Source organism: Ctenocephalides felis, unplaced genomic scaffold (assembly GCF_003426905.1).
Source record: "Ctenocephalides felis isolate EL2017-DRISC unplaced genomic scaffold, ASM342690v1 CF-g0.4_SCAFFOLD_01170, whole genome shotgun sequence".
Classification (NCBI taxonomy): Eukaryota; Metazoa; Arthropoda; class Insecta; order Siphonaptera; family Pulicidae; genus Ctenocephalides; species Ctenocephalides felis.
Window position 1 is genome coordinate 9923597 of NW_020537324.1, and position 20021 is coordinate 9943617.

General features: G+C 29.6%; 5 protein-coding genes and 1 pseudogene across 5 annotated transcripts in view; 4 read left to right on the plus strand and 2 right to left on the minus strand.

The window, feature by feature from the left end:
• Positions 1–803, plus strand: part of LOC113366171 — a 2003-nt gene extending 1200 nt beyond the window's left edge. Inside the window, exons 2-4 of the mRNA XM_026607736.1 lie at positions 7–172; positions 302–433; positions 759–803. Coding sequence (XP_026463521.1) covers positions 7–172; positions 302–433; positions 759–803 — 343 coding nt within the window. The remainder of the gene's footprint in view (positions 1–6; positions 173–301; positions 434–758) is intronic.
• A 1137-nt stretch (positions 804–1940) lies between these two features.
• LOC113366177 (histone H2A deubiquitinase MYSM1-like) lies at positions 1941–5525 on the minus strand. Its single transcript, XM_026607741.1, has 12 exons — positions 5424–5525; positions 5194–5307; positions 4988–5120; positions 4242–4919; positions 3702–4137; positions 3443–3634; positions 3210–3352; positions 3012–3143; positions 2744–2939; positions 2415–2607; positions 2139–2334; positions 1941–2066 (listed from the first exon to the last, which is right to left on the minus strand). Exons 1-12 carry the CDS (start codon positions 5495–5497, stop codon positions 1941–1943), a joined length of 2613 nt encoding a protein of 870 aa, XP_026463526.1. The 5' UTR covers positions 5498–5525.
• Positions 5526–5754: 229 nt separating this feature from the next.
• LOC113367978 (general transcription factor IIE subunit 2-like) lies at positions 5755–7603 on the plus strand. The gene is made up of 7 exons (XM_026609543.1): positions 5755–5951; positions 6024–6128; positions 6516–6678; positions 6758–6867; positions 6956–7133; positions 7207–7294; positions 7369–7603. The coding sequence occupies exons 1-7, from the start codon at positions 5890–5892 to the stop codon at positions 7536–7538; spliced, it is 876 nt and encodes a 291-aa protein (XP_026465328.1). The 5' UTR covers positions 5755–5889; the 3' UTR covers positions 7539–7603.
• A 185-nt stretch (positions 7604–7788) lies between these two features.
• LOC113366178 (uncharacterized protein C6orf203 homolog) lies at positions 7789–8486 on the minus strand. Its single transcript, XM_026607742.1, has one exon. The coding sequence runs from the start codon at positions 8359–8361 to the stop codon at positions 7789–7791; it is 573 nt and encodes a 190-aa protein (XP_026463527.1). The 5' UTR covers positions 8362–8486.
• Positions 8446–17316, plus strand: LOC113367975 (annotated as a pseudogene).
• LOC113366180 (chitooligosaccharidolytic beta-N-acetylglucosaminidase-like) lies at positions 17305–19730 on the plus strand. The gene is made up of 7 exons (XM_026607744.1): positions 17305–17309; positions 17653–17902; positions 17974–18079; positions 18142–18311; positions 18390–18498; positions 18567–18715; positions 18789–19730. The coding sequence occupies exons 1-7, from the start codon at positions 17305–17307 to the stop codon at positions 19728–19730; spliced, it is 1731 nt and encodes a 576-aa protein (XP_026463529.1).
• The last annotated feature ends 291 nt before the right edge of the window (positions 19731–20021 follow it).

A 20021-nucleotide genomic window follows, 5' to 3' on the forward strand; every position in this document is an offset into this window, starting at 1 on the left:
AACCAGGAAGTTCAAAGGGTTAAAGAAAGCGTTCCAGGAACGCCTTAGGAAATTGTCGCCGCTTCCATATTTATTAGAAGAAACAAAATTAAAACTTCAAGAAGCCTTATCACAAAAACAGATGGCTGAAAGAACAGCCGAAACGATAGCAGCTGAATTTGAAGAATTCAAGGTGTTAATCACATGTTATAAAAGAAATTAAAATATTATCGTGCATTCGGAAAACCTTTAGAAAATTTTCTCAGTTGGAAAATTTAGAAGTTGACCGTTATCAATAATGGAAAGTTAATTTCCTTTTTAGGAACATGCAAAAGCTATTGCAGAGGATGCAAGACGTGTCCGAAATTGTCAACAGCAGATGAGTGCTAAACAGATGTCTGATCAGCAAGTTACTGATGAATTACGAGCAGAAAATATTAGATTATCCGAAGAGGTACATGATATTAGCTAAATATTATATTTGATATTTTCCCTATATAATTCTCAATCATAATTTTAATAAAATCCTGTTTTAAAATAACCACAGACAGTTTTGTTAAGCAATGCTTTCACTCAAATATTAAAAACCTTAAATATCCGAATTTGTAAAAAATTTACTTAAATCGTTATATATGTTAATATTAACCCTCTCCACTCGCTAATTCCAAGATTTATAAGAATTTAGCCGCCAGAGCGGCGACACCCGAGTGGAAAGGGTTAATATACATTTCTTGGTTTTATTAATTTAACTCATTTATCTATTTTCTCATTGATTTCAGTTAGCAGTGTATAAAGCAGCTGCAGACACAAACTGCAAAAAATGAACAGAGAACAAGGGAACTATTATGCGAATCAAAAGAATTGGTTTTAAAAATGGACCGAATGCAGAAAGACAATGCACATAAAAATGAAAAGTAATTAATCAGAATTTCAATGCCATAGCTTAATTAATTTATTATTAATAAATTAATTATTCTATTGCATTGAAATTCTGAGCAAGATATACAAGTTCCCTATTCAATCCTCTCTACTTGACATTATATCATAGTTAAAATTCTAATGACTTATCTGATAAAATATACAAATTATCAGATTGTGAAGACTGAAGGTAAATATATGTTTTTCTCTAGATATCGTGAAAGGAGTGAAGCCACAAAACGTGTAGCCTTAGCTAGAATATCTGAGCTAGAAACAAGTTTGGCGCAGGCAAGAGCAGCAGCTAATTGTGCTGCGCAAGAACACGAAGAACTCAGACGGGGTTTGCAGGCTAAAATTGATAAGCTTCGGTACTATAAATATAATAATATAATTATAGTAAAATCGTATTCTAAACAATGCAGATTTAATTTTTTTTTTTTTTATTATATTATAGATTCGATTACGAGGACGCGATGTTGCGCATCAACGGCATGCAAGGACATGTACAATATCTGCAAGGATTATCAGGCACTGATGATTAATGGGAAAATTAATTTACCTTCTACACATATGCTAGCAGACCGTTACTTAAACGAAAGCAGCGAAATAATTGCAATAATGCCGCCAAAAGCAATGAATCAGGATGAAGATCCTTGTCAACAGATTTAGCAAAATTAATAAAATGAGCAAAGCAAATTGTTTTAACACATATCCATAAATTCGAAAACTGCCTGTTAGAACTATAAGAGTTGTATCTATCAAATTGTCCTTCAATAAATTTTTTATTAGCTTTTGTAAATTAGAATGTTTTTTGTAGACCGATTTGTGAGATACAAATATGCACAATGTAATATTTTTTATGAAATCTTACAGTTTATCCTGAATTTTTGTGAGAGAGTTTCATCTAAAAATAATCACTATCGCCAAACAAAAAGCAATGTTATAAAAATATAACTTATAAATATATTTATAAATATAATTATTTAAACATTCTTAAATATAATATAAATAATTTTTGCTTAAATCTATATTACTTACACATACTAGGCGGTAGAAAAGTTATCTATTGTATTACATGTGCTTATGATTAAATTAACAATTTGTTCCTCTTCGTCAATGCTTAGTTTTGGCTGTAATTTATTGAAAATAAGCTTCATATCCATTAGGAACTAAAAACAAAATATGTATTTGAATTAATCATGTGATAATCATTGAAAAACAAATAAAATCTTCATACATACTTTATCTACAGCTCGCATGTCTGAACTATATGGTGACTTACTATTAGGACTTAAAATATCACTTGAGTAGGATTTGACTATCTCAAGAATATTTTTTAAACTAGCTTCAAGATTTTGAATGCTTTTACTATCATGCTTATATTTTATTTCGTATTCATATGGTATATCATTGGACGGGTTTGGTATTGTAAGACACCTGGTTAATAATAAAAATATTTAGTATGAAAATTTAAATCATGTAAAAATAAAAAATCCCTATTGTACAAGCAAACAAACCTCAATTCACCATTATGAGGCCCAATAATAATACCCATAAATGGACCATTTTTTTCAAAACAACATTGCATTTCTTTTTGAGTATTTAAGTCTTGTAAAGAAGGTAATGGTGGAAATCCAGGATGAGAATGAACCCAGCCTACTACGGACAACCCATCATTTGATATAGCTGTTACTGATTCCGATTGAGATACTATAAATATAAAAAATATTCTAATGAGATTAGGTTGTTTCGATGCAATTTATTTATACATGTATAAATCTCATTTCATTTCTAAATTTATTTTATTTAAATTATTATTAAATGTAAATACCCTTTAAAAACATACCTGGACACATTTCACAATCTATTCGTGTTTGTTGAACAGTTTGGCAAGGTTGATATTTATTAACATATAATGTTTTAGATTTTACTTCATTACAATATATTCCACCAACAAGGCCCATTACTTCATTTCTGGAGGTAATTGAATGAAAGTTCATGGAGAGAAGAGCAGATATTTCAATATGCACTTCAAAAGGTTGCTATAGTTAAAAAAATGGATATTAGTAACAAATAGTAATTATTTTAATATTATGGTAGCTTTCAGCACATACATGAAAACTTTCTGTAAATTTCGAACAGTTCATTAGTTGTCCACCATTCCTCTTATAATGAGTTCGAAGTCTTACTGTATTTTTTGGCATCTCATTATCTTGTGAATGTGATATAGTATAACCTTCGCTATCCTGCAAAAAAAAAGTGTGACAAATTCCAAGCAAGTATTTCTTATAAGCATTAAGCTCATTACTTACATTTGCATATGCCCTATTTTTTTTTCTTACTCTTACTGGTTGATTAACTTCTAAAGATTCATTCTTAGTACTATTATAACTATTTATTATATTAGAATTATTTTTAAATAGATCTGACATTGGCCTTATGTAACAAGTTTGATCTAAAAAAATGTTAATGACCATATAAATATTTTATATGTATATTTAAAACAATCAATTAAAAAGTATATAAAAGAGCAATTTAAAATTACCACAATTAAAATTTATGGCTCCTAATTGCTCTAAAACTGAGTGTATTCGACCAATAGAATTAACATCGCCACAATTTTTCAGACCTTGTCTTGCTTGTGTTTTACTTAAATAGTTAGGTCTAGTACTTTTCCATCTAGACAACATATAATTCCTTATTTTTAAATATCTTTCTGGTGTTTTTGTTGGCCGGCCTAAAATATTAATTTACAAATTTAAAAAAAAAACATATTTATATAATTTGGGTACATATATACAAACCATCAAAAAATTCAGAATTAAAATATTTTTCTAATTCAGATATACATTCAGAGTCAATAATATATTCAGATTCCGGTTTTTCTAAAGATTGTAATTGCTTTTTCAAATCAATTGATATATTAGGTTCAGCAACATCTGAATCTTCATCACTGTTTCCAACAGATTCGTTTGTTTCATCAGTTATAACGACTTCTTCATGAAAACAGTTAATACTATCCATATCATCAATAATGGTTTCTTCTTCAAAAACATCATCTGAACTATTAATGCAGCCATCAATAGAGACACAATTTATAGAGTGTTCTTCCGATTTTCCATTTTGAATTGTTTGGCTTGAATTAAGAATTGTATTGTTTTCAGTTGGTGCAGGAGTATCATCTACTTCAATATCTATCTCAGTATCACTATCCACATCTGATCTATTTTCAAGCTTTATCTTTAAAAGAAAAAAAAAACAAATCAGTTCTAATAACATTTTAGCAAACAATAAATAAATATAATAATAAAAAAGTAATAGTTTATCAAATAAAAGTGTCATACCACTTCTTCAGACTCTGATATAGGCAAAGCTTTTCCTCCTCCAGTTATCAAATGTAAGGTGTATGGGGGCTTTTCCGAGAACTTCATTTTATTTCTAATAATACTATTTCTTTGAAGTCTTGTTTTTTTACTCACTAAATTAGAACCACTATTCTTTATATTCTTTGACTTGGAAAATCTTTGTTTCATACTAGCTATTATACTTTCTTTAATACTAAGTTTATTAGGTTTAATTGCACTTAAACTTGATGGTTTTTTAAGATACTTTTGAAACACTGGTTTTAAAACACTTCTGGAATTATTACCTTTAACAACTGATTTCTGTCTCCAAGCATTATGAATAACTTTTTTAACTTCAGGATCATTTTGTTCCTTTTTTTCATGTTTTCTAACTGTGGTTTTTGCTGTACTGACAATACTTATAACTTCTTCAACGGAAGCTGGTATATCAACATCATCAAGCACTTCATCACCAATACTTTTGGTGTTTTGATTACATTTGACTTCACTAACATCTAAATTAACATGATTGGTGATCGTGTTTTCTAAACTCACTTCAGAAACTGCAATTTTTGTTAAATTTTTATTTTGAGAAACTTTAAGGTATTGTTTAACTTGGCTTGGTGTTTTAGATCCGATAAATTGGCTTAAGCACACTGGACTGCTCCCAAACAGTTCCTATAATTTCAAAAATTAAATAAGACATGATATAAATTTCATTGGTGCAACATTGATGTAATACATACTAGACCCCTTTCTAATAAAACAATTTCAGTAGTGGACCAACCCAATATTGGCTCTATTTTTGAAACATTCGGTCGTGTGGCTATAACATTTATGACAGTAGGTGGAGATATACTCTTTACCCGTTCATTAACTCTAAAATAAGATATTATTATAATTCTGAATAACAAATGTTAGTATTTAGTATTTGGCGAATATACTAATTTACTTTGTTGTTTCATCATTATAGAAGCAGGAAGATGATGAATCTAAGAGCCATTCATTGTGTGAATTCATTGAATAATCACATTGCAAAATATCAAGTTCTGAGTTTATATTAGATCTGAAAATTATAAAATATATATATAAAAACTTGATACTTGATAAATATATATATAAAAACTTGAAATAAAACTTGATTGGTTTTATGATTTACAAAACTGGTTCATTTCAGCTTACATTGCATTAGTTCCTGCCAGAAACCCATCTAAACTATAATCTCCTAAAATATCAATTTCGTCTTCTTCAGCCATTATAGGTTAATTCAATTAACTCATTTTGTGCAATTTTACAATAAACACATTTGTGCTAATATCTTTTAATTATTATTACACAACTGATAATTAATAACAAAATTAATAAAAAATACTTTATAAAATATTCATAAATATTCGTAAATATTATTATATTTTGACATAACTTTGTCATCAGGGTTTTCAGATTACACAATAGTGAAGTTGCATACGGTTGGCAACATTGTCACAAAAATTCTTTGACTTTTGAAAGTTAATCTGTCAAAACAAATTCTTAACGAACCTAAAAGAGGAATATAAAACTGGGTTAAATATATAGGTTAAAAGCGACGTAAACATAAATAAACAACATTCAAATTAGAAGATAAAATCTAGAAATTATATCCATTACTATGGATCCAGCATTGCTTCGTGAAAGGGAAGCGTTTAAACGCAGAGCCCTTGTCCTGCCAACGTAGGGTTAAAATACAAGAATATTTAAAAAAAATCATTAGTGCAGTTGTTAATTGAAATTTATTTATTGTAGTGTAGAGAAAAAGAAACGTGACGATGTTCCGCCGCCTAAAGATGAACCTCGTAAGAAAAAAGTTAAAACCTTTTCTTCAAGTGGCCCAAAATTGGATAGCACTAAGTAAGATCCTGTCCTAAAAGGAAACTGAATTGGCTAGCAGTAAAACTTGTTTAATATCAGTTCTAGTTTTGATCGAGAACATCATAAAAATTCTAATCCTATGATTAAAAATTATGGCATGCTCACCTTTTACTTAGTTGCAGGCACAAACCATAGCTGAAGTATAAGATATTTTTTATATTTGTTAAAAGTACGTAATATGTCGAGTTTTTTCCAGATTATTTATTTTCCCAGTATTATATTTTGGATTCAAAAAGCTACGAAAACCTAAGCTCAAGTATCATCCAAATTTTTCTAAAAATTGAACATATTCCACCTCTATAGCATTTAATATGCTACCTTTTTTCATAATATATAGATAAATATTTCTTTTTCCTGTATATGCAGTTACAAGACTATGAGTGGTAGCTCACAATATCGTTTCGGTGTCTTGGCTAAAATTGTAAAACATATGAGAACACGCCACCAAGAAGGTGATGATCATCCTCTTACATTAGAAGAAATTTTAGATGAAACAAATCAATTAGACGTAGATTCTAAAGTAAAGCAGGTCAGAATTCTGAAAACTTTAATAGAAACATAATTAAACCATTTTTATAGTTGCACAATTAATAATTCTATATTTGTAGTGGTTACAAACTCAAGCATTCCCAAACAACCCTAAAATTGAAGTTTCAGTTGATGGAAGATTTTCATTCAAAGCTGTTTATAAAATCAAGGACAAAAAAAGTTTATTGAGGTAATTAAACACTATATTTTTACGTATTCATAATTAGAATTCGTTTGTAAATAGAAAATTTATCTACTTGCACAATAACATGTTACAGATTGCTTAAACAACATGATCTGAAAGGCCTTGGAGGAATATTATTAGAAGATGTTCAAGAATCATTACCCCATTGTGAAAGGGTTCTAAAAAGTTTACAGAATGAAATTATATACATAGTACGGCCAATGGATAAAAAGAAAATCTTATTTTATAACGACAGAACAGCTGCAATAACTGTGAGTAAATACTCATGCACTTAAACTTCTTGCTTTAAATTGTTATATGAAATAACTATAAAAATAATTACAGATAGATGAAGAATTCCAGAAACTTTGGCGATCTGTTGCAGTAGATGCCATGGATGATGCTAAAATTGATGAATATTTGGACAAACAAGGTAATGTATATTTTAGGATAATGAAGTTTTATATAAGAATTCAGTACAGAGTAAATTATTTCAAAATTCAACAGGTATCAAATCAATGCAAGACCATGGGCCTAAGAAACCAATTATACCTAAAAGAAAGAAAGGCATTCAGAAGAAAAGGCAATTCAAGAAACCTCGTGATAATGAACATTTGGCAGATGTTCTAGAAACTTATGAAGATAATAATATAACACAAAAACCAATTAATACATAAGATATTAGACATAGGAATAGATATTTGATAATTCACTTTGTAAATAAATACAAAATTATTTTTATGAAGGCAATAAAATATAATTTAAATAATTTAGGTAATTATTTTAAACCTTTGATATAAGAATATAAATATCCATTTTGATCTTAAGATCTTTATATTAAGAATAGTACAAACAGTATTAATTTTTCATTATATATATAATCTATTTCAAATCAAATATTTTATTTACACAGTTTTAATTATTATTCTATTCTGAAGGTGACCAAGCATCTTTATAATTTTCTATAGTCATTGTTTTATATCTTCGAAGAACTACAGCTAAATCTTCATCCTTTGGAGTTGCCGAAAGAATTTCTACTCTCGAAATGAGTAAATGGTCCTTATTGAGAGGACTTGGTCCTTTTACAATATCAATCTCATCACCAATTTCTAGTTGAGCGCTCTTTTTCAGTAACTTTTGTCCGTTGACTCTGATTTTACTTTCGTAGAAGTGGGTTTCTATTTTGTTTCTTGCTAGATTTAAGCCGCTTTTTAGAACTAAATCAGCTCTAAGGGAATTTAATTTGGTTTTTACAATTTTGGAATCTCTATCGCTTGTGAACTCTTCTTCTTCATCTGAATCGGAATCATATTGTTGAGTTTTTCCTTTTTTGTCGTATTTAAAACGTATGTTTTGGACCAAAGGTTTTGGAGGAATCGATTTTATATAATTTACATGTGTAATTCCCAGGCTAACAATACTTGTTCGAAAAGCTAATGTTGAGTAAAATGCTTTGGAGCTCGATTTATGAACAATACGCCCGACAATAGACGTTGCCATTTTATAATTAAAAATAATATTTGATAACCAAAAATTTATTTAAATCTTCACTCATTTTTACTTTGACAACTTTTGTGTGTGTATGGCAATACTACTACTGCTCAATACAATTTCAACATACACAATTTTTTCATATGTTTATTATAATATATTTTTAACAAAAATGGAAATAATACAAACCTAGAAAATAAAAATGAGTGATCTTCAGTACAAGAGTCTTATTAATTAAAGGTAACTAATACATTCTTAATTTAATGTAACATAACCTTGAAAAATTGATAAAATCTAAAATTTGGTACTGTAGTTTGAAAATTCTTATTTATGATAAATAAATAGACTTATGTATGGATTCTTTCACTTTTATTAAATTGTGAACATTTGCAAATTCATTAACAACAGGTAAAATTTTTGCTTTAAAGCAATCACCCAGTTTTGCTAATTTTTTCAAACAAGTTTCTGGATTTGGTTGTTATAAATGAATAATCATTTTATATTATAATGCCTTTAGTAAGGTTATTAAGTCTATAATATCGTTAAAAGTATTATTAAAGTGTAAATATTAATTTTCGAACTAATTTTTTCGGGCTTGAAAACGAGTCCTTTTATTGAGGTCCTGTCAACGCGTTCATTTCAATTTAATATAGTTTGTTCTGTCATCTTAAAAAAATGATAAAAACTTTAAAAAATAATAACATTTTCAAGATTGTTATTAATGATAAATATATAATTGTGTTTGGAATTTTTCATTAGGAATTTGGAATTTCACCTAGTTCAACCTAGGATAAGAAAAACCTCAGTTCCATTTTTTGACAATCAGGTAGAGATTTTTTTCGAGTTTTTGTGCTAAAATAATCATCAATAAGGTGATTAAGTGTATAAATCAGCGATTTTATGTATAGTTTCATATAAGAACGTTGAATATTAATTTTTATATCATTTTTTTCTGACAAGTACAGAGTGTCCAAAGGAGTCCTTCTAATTGATAGGGTCCTGTCAGTGTTCCATTAAAAATACTGTATTTTGTTCTGGTATCTTGCAAAATTGACAAAACCCAAAATTTGGTACTCTAGTACCAAAGGGATTTTTATAAATGCATTAAATATATAAATTTATATTTGAATCCTCTCACTTTTACTAAATGCTAAACCTGTGATTTCCAACCTGCGGGGCGTGCCCCCTCAGGAGGGCAAGTAGCTGTATCCAAAATGTTTTCCAATAAACACCAAAAAAGTCGATTTAATCGTGGCTTAAGGCAAATTGTTGGAACTTCCCGTACCACAATCAAAACATCTTGGTACGGAACCCAAAAAAATTTACACAAAATGTGTACACATTATTAAAATATCTGATAATTTGATGTACATATGTCCAATAAACATTTTTGACCGCCAAAATGACACTTTTTTAACTTAATTTTATAGAGAGTCCATAACCGTTGGACCTGCCTTCCTAAAAATTTAATCGGTTCTTCATCTTGTCAATACAAGTAAAATGCTTTTTGAATTATTAAAGTCAGACGCTCTGTTCTCTTAAAAACTGATTTACCGTTTTTGGCACTTTTTGCCCCGTATCTTTGGAACGGCTAGACCTGCCTTCGCCAAAAACTAATCAGCACGTCTCCTTATCAATACGAATCGAATGTTTTCTGAATTATTCAAATCGGTTGATCGGTGCTCCCGAAATCGCCAACGAAAATTTGTATCCGCACGCACACATACATCCATTTTTTCTAAGGCATGCCAAAATGTTCAGAAACCTCTGAAGCGTAAAGATATTAAAAAAAATCATTTTCGATATTTTTGCGATTACTATAACTTACCCTATGGGAAGTTAACAAAAAAGTAGATTTGATATAAGAAAATGAATGAATGAATAATTAATTTTTATGTATATATTTTTGTAGTCCGATAAATAAATTATAATATTAGTTGAGTATTTATGAAATTACATTTTTGGTTTTTGAATTAAAATTAAGGGTGCGCAACATTTTTTTTAAATGGCGAAGGGGGAGGTACGAATAGGTTGGAACCACAGCGTTAAACATTTGTAATTTGTTGTACATTAAGAACAGGTAAAACGTCGGTCTCATTTGTTTGGCAATCACGTAGTGCATTGTTTCGATTTTGTTGTTTTGAATTGATAATAATTTGTTTTCATTAATAATAGTCCGTTATGAGAACTTCAAATTTTTTAGAGCTATTTTTTCCGGCATTCCTTTTAGATCCTGTTAGAGCATTCCATTAGTGCATTTGTTCAGTCATATTGTAAAAGTGATTAAATCTAAAATTGGATACTGTAGTTTGAAGATTTTTATTAATGTTGAATATATAGACCAGGGCTTCTTAAACTTTTGTCCTTTGCGACCCCATTTACGATTGCGAGTTTTTTGGCGACCCCACTTATGATTGCAAGTTTCTTGACGACCCCATATATAAGAGAACATCCGTTTCAGGTCTTGATTTGACCCATCTTCAGTGCATACAAATAAATTTGAAAAAAAAAAACACAAAGACACACGAAATTGCACGAAAAAAATAAATATGAAACAAAAAATTGATAAAACGTCGAGTTATGATAAATTTTAAAAAATTGTAAAATTAAAATAAATAATATATTTTATTATAAAAAAGCTTATTCCAAACGAACATGTTGTCAGCTTGGAGTATGTATTACGTGTGTTTTAATTACTGGATGGATGCCCAAGAAACAATTTTATCATATTATTTCATCAAACCTCTCGCTATATATATATATATATATATATATATATATATATAGATATAGATATATATATAATTAAATTAATATTTTTAAATGATTTATTTATTTGGTAACAATGTACATATACATATGAAAATATATAATTTTGAGAATTTGTTGAAAACATAAAACAATCAAGACATAATGTATAACATCATGATCGTATGATTTAAAAATTTGACATTAAAATTTCTCGTGACCCCAGAATTTTCCCACGCGACCCATAGTTTAAAAAGCCCTGATATAGACTTATATTTGAATTCTTTCACTTTTTTTAAATGCCAAACAAATAATTTTGTCAGTAATTGTCTATTATAAGAATTTTAATTAATTTAATTAATTTTCAAATATGCAGGAGGACTTTGATGGTCTTGCCAGAGTGTTTAATTAAAATTAATGCAATTTGTTCATAGACCTTATAATACATATATAAGGTCTGTGTTTTTGTTTGGTTCATTTTCCTAGTGTCTCCATTATTATCTATTTGTTAAGATAAACAAAACATTTTATCATTCTCTGGTTATCTATTTCCAACTTCCATTACATTTTTTTTAGAATTTATTAATTAGCAATTTTTCATTTTTCTAAAGAAGGTTCGTTTCTGAATGTTAATTACAATGACAAACCGATCATGTCATATTTCAAGTATGACTTTAATTACATTATTGTTTTTAAATATTACAAATATTTTTAATGCTATTATAAATATATAATTTATAATTTATCATTATATAAATGTGTGTAATGTTTTTTTTATTTATTTAATTTATTCTGCAATCTGTTTTACATGAGCATTAACATTAAGCAGAGATTGTGTCTTCTATTACATGAACCATAAAATTATATCTAAATCTGGCGTATCCTGGTATCCACAATCGATTTTTTCCAATAATAAAATTCTTTAATCTCAAAAAAGTCTTTTATGTTTTATGATAGTTTTATTATAGTTCTGGACATCTTTATTTAATGTTTCTTTTATTATTAACAAAATATTTTGGAGAAACCTGTTTGATTTTCGGAGCATTGACTTAACTAGCGTTGCTCCCACTTTATTTCCCCCCATACGGTACCCCGTATACTTGGGCACATATAAAAGCCTCATGCAGAACATTTGCATATATTTCTTCAGCTATATGAAATGTTTTAATAGGTGTGTTTGTGCAAAAAAATAATAGATTGTGTGGTATATTGATTGTTTTTAATAAACGTTGGAGAAGGTAAATATTTTAATATAATATTTACTAATGAGATATTAAAAAAATGTCAGTAAAAAATATTGGAAGTTAATGTCCGGTATAGATATGATTATCGAAGTAATTAGGATATGATATGACAAATATTTTAGGCGTGTCGATAGTTTCACCAAAATACTAATTATTTTGGTCTAGAAAATATTATAAATTCTTGAATTTTATCAGAGACCCTCATTAGGACGTCATAACATAAATATCTTTAATCTAGTATTATAACGGGTTCGAATTACTTCAAAGTTTGACTTCAAATTGTTAAATTTAGTTACTATAAATAATTAATGAAATGACTATTCAGTCTAATCTAGGACGCTGTTTATTTGATAACTAATTCAGTAATTACACAAGAACTTGCGGCTTTTCTTTTACTTAATAATAATGCCCTTTAACACATTTTGTTAACAAGTACAAGATTTCCAACTTGTGGGGCAAGCCCCCTCAGGAAGCTCCTGGCTGTTTCAAGGGGGTCATGCAGATGTTTCCAAAATATTATTTTCGAATTAAATAAAAAAATCTAATTGGTATGAAAAAAGAACAAATGAATGAATAGATATTATGTGGCCAATAAGAATTTTTTTTTTAAATAATTCATTTACATAATACAACTGCATATTATTTTATCGCCCGTCAAACACATTATAATGTCAACTGAGTGTTCAAGAAATTCGATGGCTAGAAAAATTCAGGGGAGCGCAACATTTTTTGAATAGCAGGGGCACGGTACGAAAATGTTGGAAACCACTGCTTTACCATAATTTAATTGTTTTCAAGAATAAATTATCATGAAATATTAACATATTTCGACTGATCGATAAATAAGTTAAATTCGATTACTAGAATATAAAATCCACATTCTGTTTATTTTTTAATATTTCATTTTGTAAGCTAATTTCGTAACTTATTTTTTTTATATGAATAAATAATCGATAAAAATAAAGTGTCTAAAATGCACATTGCGTAAGAATAAAACAATTTAGCAGAATATTATACAAAATTTTGGATATTAAACAGCATAAAATGTTTTATGGTATTTTTATCTGTTCTAAAAATACAATAGAGTAGTCAATACTCTATATTTTATCTATTTTTATTTTATCAATTCTGAAAATTCGTCATATCTATGATACATGTAAATTTATAAATATATGAAAAAATTAAAACCGCAAAAACTTTGTAATAAATACCATGGACATATATATATCTTTGAAAATTTGATAAAAATAAAACGGCCAAAACTTTGTTTAAAAATCCATGGACATGGAAACAAATCATAAAGAATAATTATTAAATAAGCAATAATAAAGTTATTGAATTAAAAAAAATGAAATTATGGGATATTGATGATAAATAATAATAAATGAAGATTTCAATCGGTCGAATGATTAGCATATTTTTCATATCAAGCAATATAAATTTATTATACATACTTTTAATGCACATAATTTGCGGCGTAAATGAAGTTTATCTGAATCTAATATATAATTTACGACCTATATTATTAATTTAATGATTTAATTGTATTTTATCTATATCTCTTCATCTTTGGTCGTATTTAAGAATATATAAAAACATCATTTTTGTAATCGTTATTTTTATTCAAACGTAAAATATTATTCAACGATAATTTAAGGTACTTTATTGATGAGAGTGGGAAAAGTTATAATTATAGTTTCTTCTACCATCGTCGTAATGTAAGTTCAAATTTTAAAATAACGTAATATAAACGGACTAAACATTTTGAAAACTTTAATCATACTTTTATTTTTGTAATTTTAAATAAAGAAAATTTCTATTACTTTTTCATTAATATTTGTGGGTATTCTGAATAAAACGAAGTGAAATATTAGTGAATCACTATCATTTATTCTAGAACAGGATGCTCTTGGCAGTAGGAATATACTTTTTGATAGCAACAACTGAAATAATAGGAAGGTAAAATATCCCAAAATTTAGATATTGATTTTTAAAAGCCATACTAACACTTGTAGCATATTTAAGCATATTTGATAATTCGGAAATATTGGTTATCACGTTTTCTGCAAAAAAAATATCTAAAAGGGTGGAACAAAATGTTGAGAGGTATTGATAGATTGAAATGTATTTATTTCTAATGTATTAAAATAGTTTGTGAATATCACGTTTTTTTTTAAATTATTAAATATGCTTTAATAATGCTATCAATGATGCTTCAACATTGGAAGAGGAAGATGGGTTATAGGTACAATTGTAATTTAAAATTATTTTAGCAATATTTATCATATCATCATTATTTATATTATCCAAATCCCCTTTCAAATAAACCTGATTTAACCATAAAATCTGTTATTTGTCTTTGATTTTATCTTCCCAAATTGATTTTTAGCTATTGATGCACAAATTAGAAAACGAAGAAATAAATAATTTGCAATGAGTATGAAGAAATCAGGAGAAGCAGTGACTGTGATAAGCGACGATGATTCCACCAGCACATCAACAAATCAAGAGGAAAAATCGAATACTCTACAAGAAAAAACCATGAACGCTACAAACACCGAAGAAAACGAGAATGTTGAGGAAACCAAACGTAATTTAAGGAAGAGATCTCGTATTGAATATGCAGACAATGAAAAGACAAATGAAGAAAATAAAAACACCAGTCAACAAAGGGATAGAAAAACCGGAGCGAAGCAACCAAAACGTTGGATACTGGTGCTGATAAAAACAAGACAACAGTAAAGCCCCAGACCCAATTTGATGATTCCATGTACAAAGATTTACCAATAGGATTTGATGGAGCAGCGTTTCTGTCTCGGTTGCCCCATGATAAAATGACTTCTGCTGAAGCTGCATATTTCAAAGATATAGCGTCAGTAGGTCAGGTTGCTCAAAAAGTCTATTTACAAATTAGAAACAGAATTCTTCATCAGTGGGTAGAACATCCAAAGGTACAATTAACCGCGGAAAATGCACTGAAAAATGTTGAACCGCCTTATAATACCGATGCGCGATTAGTTAATAGGATTCATATGTTTCTTGAACGCAATGGTTATATAAATTATGGAGTTTTCAGAAGATTAAAACAAATTCCGAACAAGAAATTTGCACGAGTGGTAGTGATTGGAGCAGGAATTGCTGGTTTATGCGCTGCAAAACAATTACAACAATTTGGTTTTGATGTCGTTGTATTAGAAGCACGAGATAGAGTAGGCGGAAGAATAACTACTTTCCGAAAATGCAACTACATTGCTGATTTAGGTGCAATGGTAGTAACAGGTTTAGGAGGCAATCCAGTCACTACATTAAGTAAACAAATCAATATGCAACTGCATAAAATTAGCCAAAAGTGTCCCTTATATGAATCCAATGGTAATACTGTTCCGAGAGATAAAGACGAAATGGTCGAAAGAGAATTTAATAGATTATTGGAAGCAACTAGTTATTTATCACATCAATTAGATTTCAATTACGCTGGTAATAGGCCAGTATCTTTGGGGCAAGCAATGGAATGGATGATCAAATTGCAAGAAAAACATGTAAAAGAAATGCAAGTTCAATATTTGAAAAATATCATTCAGCAACAAGAAAAACTGAAAGAAAATCAGTCACAAATGCTGGAACTCAAAGATACATTAGTGGAACGAAAAGGTAAAATCGATAGCCTTCAAAAGATAGTACGAACAAGAGATCCAAAAGAAAAGAAAGATATGAAAGAGGAGTTTGAGATCAAAATGATTATGAAAGAGATAAATTCCTTGTGTAGTAAATGGGATGAAATGAAGAAACAACAAAATGAAATAGAATCTAAATTAAGAGATTTAGAAGATAATCCACCGAGTGATGTCTATTTATCAACTCAAGACAGACAAATTCTCGATTGGCATTTTGCCAATTTAGAATTCGCAAACGCAACTCCTTTAAATAACTTATCTTTAAAATATTGGGATCAGGACGATGATTTTGAGTTCACCGGCACTCACCTTACCGTGCGTAACGGATACTCATGTCTACCAGTTGCGTTATCAGAAGGGTTAAACTTACAACTCAACACAGCTGTGAAAACCATAAGATATCATCAAAACGGCGTTGAAATTACTGTAGAAGACCAAAAAACAAATAAGCCAGGATTACAGACATATAAAGCCGATGCAGTTTTATGCACATTGCCATTGGGTGTATTGAAGTTAGCGAATTCCAATTCGAGCCAGACGAATAGCGTATGTTTTGATCCTCCATTACCAGAGTTCAAGAAAGCGGCTATAACTCGCCTTGGATTCGGAAACTTAAATAAAGTAGTATTATGTTTCGATCGAATCTTCTGGGATCCGAACGCTAATATGTTTGGACACGTGGGCAGTACTACGGCAAGTCGCGGAGAGCTATTTTTGTTTTGGAACTTATATCAAGCACCTACTCTCTTAGCTCTCGTGGCCGGAGAAGCTGCTGCAATTATGGAGAACGTGACGGATGACGTGGTAGTCGGCAGATGTATAGCAGTCTTAAAAGGAATCTTTGGTAATACAGCCGTACCACAACCAAGAGAGACCATTGTCACCAGATGGAAGACCGATCCATGGTCGAGAGGATCTTACAGTTTCGTCGCAGTAGGCGCTTCCGGAAGTGACTATGATCTATTAGCAACTCCAGTACATCCACCTACTCCTGCAGGTCAACCTATAAAACCTAGGGTATTTTTTGCTGGAGAACATACAATAAGAAACTATCCTGCGACTGTGCATGGAGCACTGCTCAGTGGTATAAGGGAGGGAGCCAGAATAGCTGATCAGTTTCTAGGATGCCCGTTTAGTCATGAAGCTGCTAGTAGTTTTAAACCATAGATGCCTTCAAATTTTTCATAAAGTATTTATTTATTTTAATAATATTTTAAAGACTGAAAACTGTGAGTGTAAAGAAAAAATAAAATAAGACAATGTAATATAAATTAATACTTGCACTCATGTCGTTTAATACGCACATATTCCTTTTTCTAAATTATCTTAATTTTTTAATGTACCAATCAAAATATTGAAATTGTAAAAATGTTAATTTCTAGACGTATGCTTAATATAAATAAAGTAATTTAAATTTTAAATAATACTGTTTTGATATCTGTAGTCATTTAGAATTTATATAAATAACCATTGCATCATCTCACATTTATCAACGCCTATAAAGTAGTCATGTAAAGCTTTAGTTATTTAAAACTCATTACTAATGAAACCAGAATATGCTTATGGGACAGCAAACCATCTTTTGAATTCAGTGATATTTGCTATTTTTCAATAAATAAAGACATTTGTTTTAGCCCTCAATGGCGTTGGGAGTGTGAGAAGGGACAATGTGTTAAAAAGCCATTACTTGATACAGATGCTGAAAATGCTATTTCACTTAGCGCTTGCCAAATGTTCTGCGATCATGCAGGCGTGTTATGGCCTATACCTACAGGTGATGTAAGTCTTGGTAATACATTGGTAAAAATTGATTTGAACCATGTTCAACTCGAAGAATCCTTCAAAGATGATAATTATAAAAAATTGTTCAACAAAAGCATCGAGGTAAGTTGAAACAATTGATTACTATTAAATATCATTGATTACATTGGCTAATAATAAATAAACCACAATAGCGTTTTAGAAAACAACTAGCTTCTAAGGTACACTTAAAAGAAAAATTAAATGATGGAGGGCGAAAGTTAATAATTACTCCTAAAATTACCAATGAAGTTTTCCGTCGTAAGTGCTTCATCATTAACCAACATTATTTACTGATTACATTTCATGACTAAAATTTTTAAATTTAGCTATAACACTTGATACTGATGAATCATATAAATTATATGTAAGTCAAGCAGCTGACGACTTTGTCAATGCTACTATAGTTTCAAACTCATACTTTGGAGCTAGAAATGGCTTAGAAACTCTGAGTCAACTTATTATATTTGACGATCTGAGACAAGAGTTACAGGTAATAATAAACATATTAAACTTATTAAATCTAAAGGTCAGTAAAACTAATATATGACTGAAATATCATCACACCTAGGTAGTCAGAGATGTATCAATAGAAGATGCTCCAGTTTACAAATATAGAGGAATTTTGTTAGATACAGCGAGGAATTATTATTCTGTTGAATCAATTAAAAGGACAATAGGTAGTATTACAATGTTATGTAAGTTGTAAAAGTACCAAGTTATTAATTCCAAGGATAAATTATTTTAGATGCAATGGCATCAAGCAAATTGAACACATTCCATTGGCACATCACAGATTCACATAGTTTTCCCTTTGAAACTCCATCATTACCACAATTATATGAAAGGGGTGCCTATAAACCACATCTAATTTATTCAACAAAAGATATCGAAGAGGTTGGTTAAAATATGAATTTAATGTGTGATCACTAAATTTTGGATTAATATCATCAAAAATAATTCTCAATAGGTCTTAGAATATGCTTTATTCCGAGGAGTACGCGTTCTTCCAGAATTTGACGCTCCTGCTCATGTTGGAGAAGGTTTTCAAGGTTTGGATGTAACCGCATGTTTCAATGCACAACCATGGAACAAATACTGCGTAGAACCACCATGTGGGCAGCTGGATCCAACACAAGACAGATTATATGATATTTTACAAAAAATATATACAGACATGTTTAATGTATTCAAGCCTGATATATTCCACATGGGAGGAGATGAAGTATCAAACTCTTGCTGGAATTCAAGTACTCGCATCCAGAATTGGATGGTTGAACAAGGATGGGGTTTAACCGATGAAAACTTTTTGAGATTGTGGGGCCTGTTCCAAGAAAAAGCATTGGAAAAAGTTGAACAAGTAGCTGGTAAAGAATTACCAATAATTTTGTGGACGAGTCATTTAACAGAACTACCTCATGTGACCAAGTTCTTAAATAAAGATAAGTATATTATTCAAGTATGGACAACAGGAGCAGATAAACAGATATTTGATCTCTTAAATAATGGATATAAATTAATAATGTCTAATTATGATGCCTTATATTTTGATTGCGGGTTTGGTGCCTGGATAGGTGCAGGAAATAACTGGTGCTCCCCATATATAGGCTGGCAAAAGGTTTATTCCAATAGCCCTAAACAAATTGCTGGAACATATAGTAATCAAATATTGGGTGGTGAAGCAGCACTGTGGTCAGAACAAGCAGATGAGCATTCTCTAGATGCAAGACTTTGGCCTCGAGCTGCAGCATTAAGCGAACGATTATGGTCTGAGCCAAGCACAAGCTGGGAACATGCAGAAATCCGCTTGATGATTCACAGAGAAAGGCTAGTTGAACAAGGAATTGCTGCAGAAAGTATTAAACCACAATGGTGTTTACAAAATGAAGGAAATTGCCCTGCTGCATCATGATAAATATGTAAAGAAAAATCTTATTCACATGTACTTATACTTATAATTATTAATACTTGGATAATGGGTAATTTTATGACAAAATATATGAAGTATAAATATTTCTTACATTGTTGCTTACATTCGATTATGAATGTTAATTTCAAATTTAATGTGCTTGCTCACTACAAGCGTACAGTAAACAAAGAACATTATACACTTTATCAATATAAAAAAATCTAAGATTACATATATCAATAAATAGAATATCTAGAACAAATATTATATAGTTACTTTTATACATTCAAAACA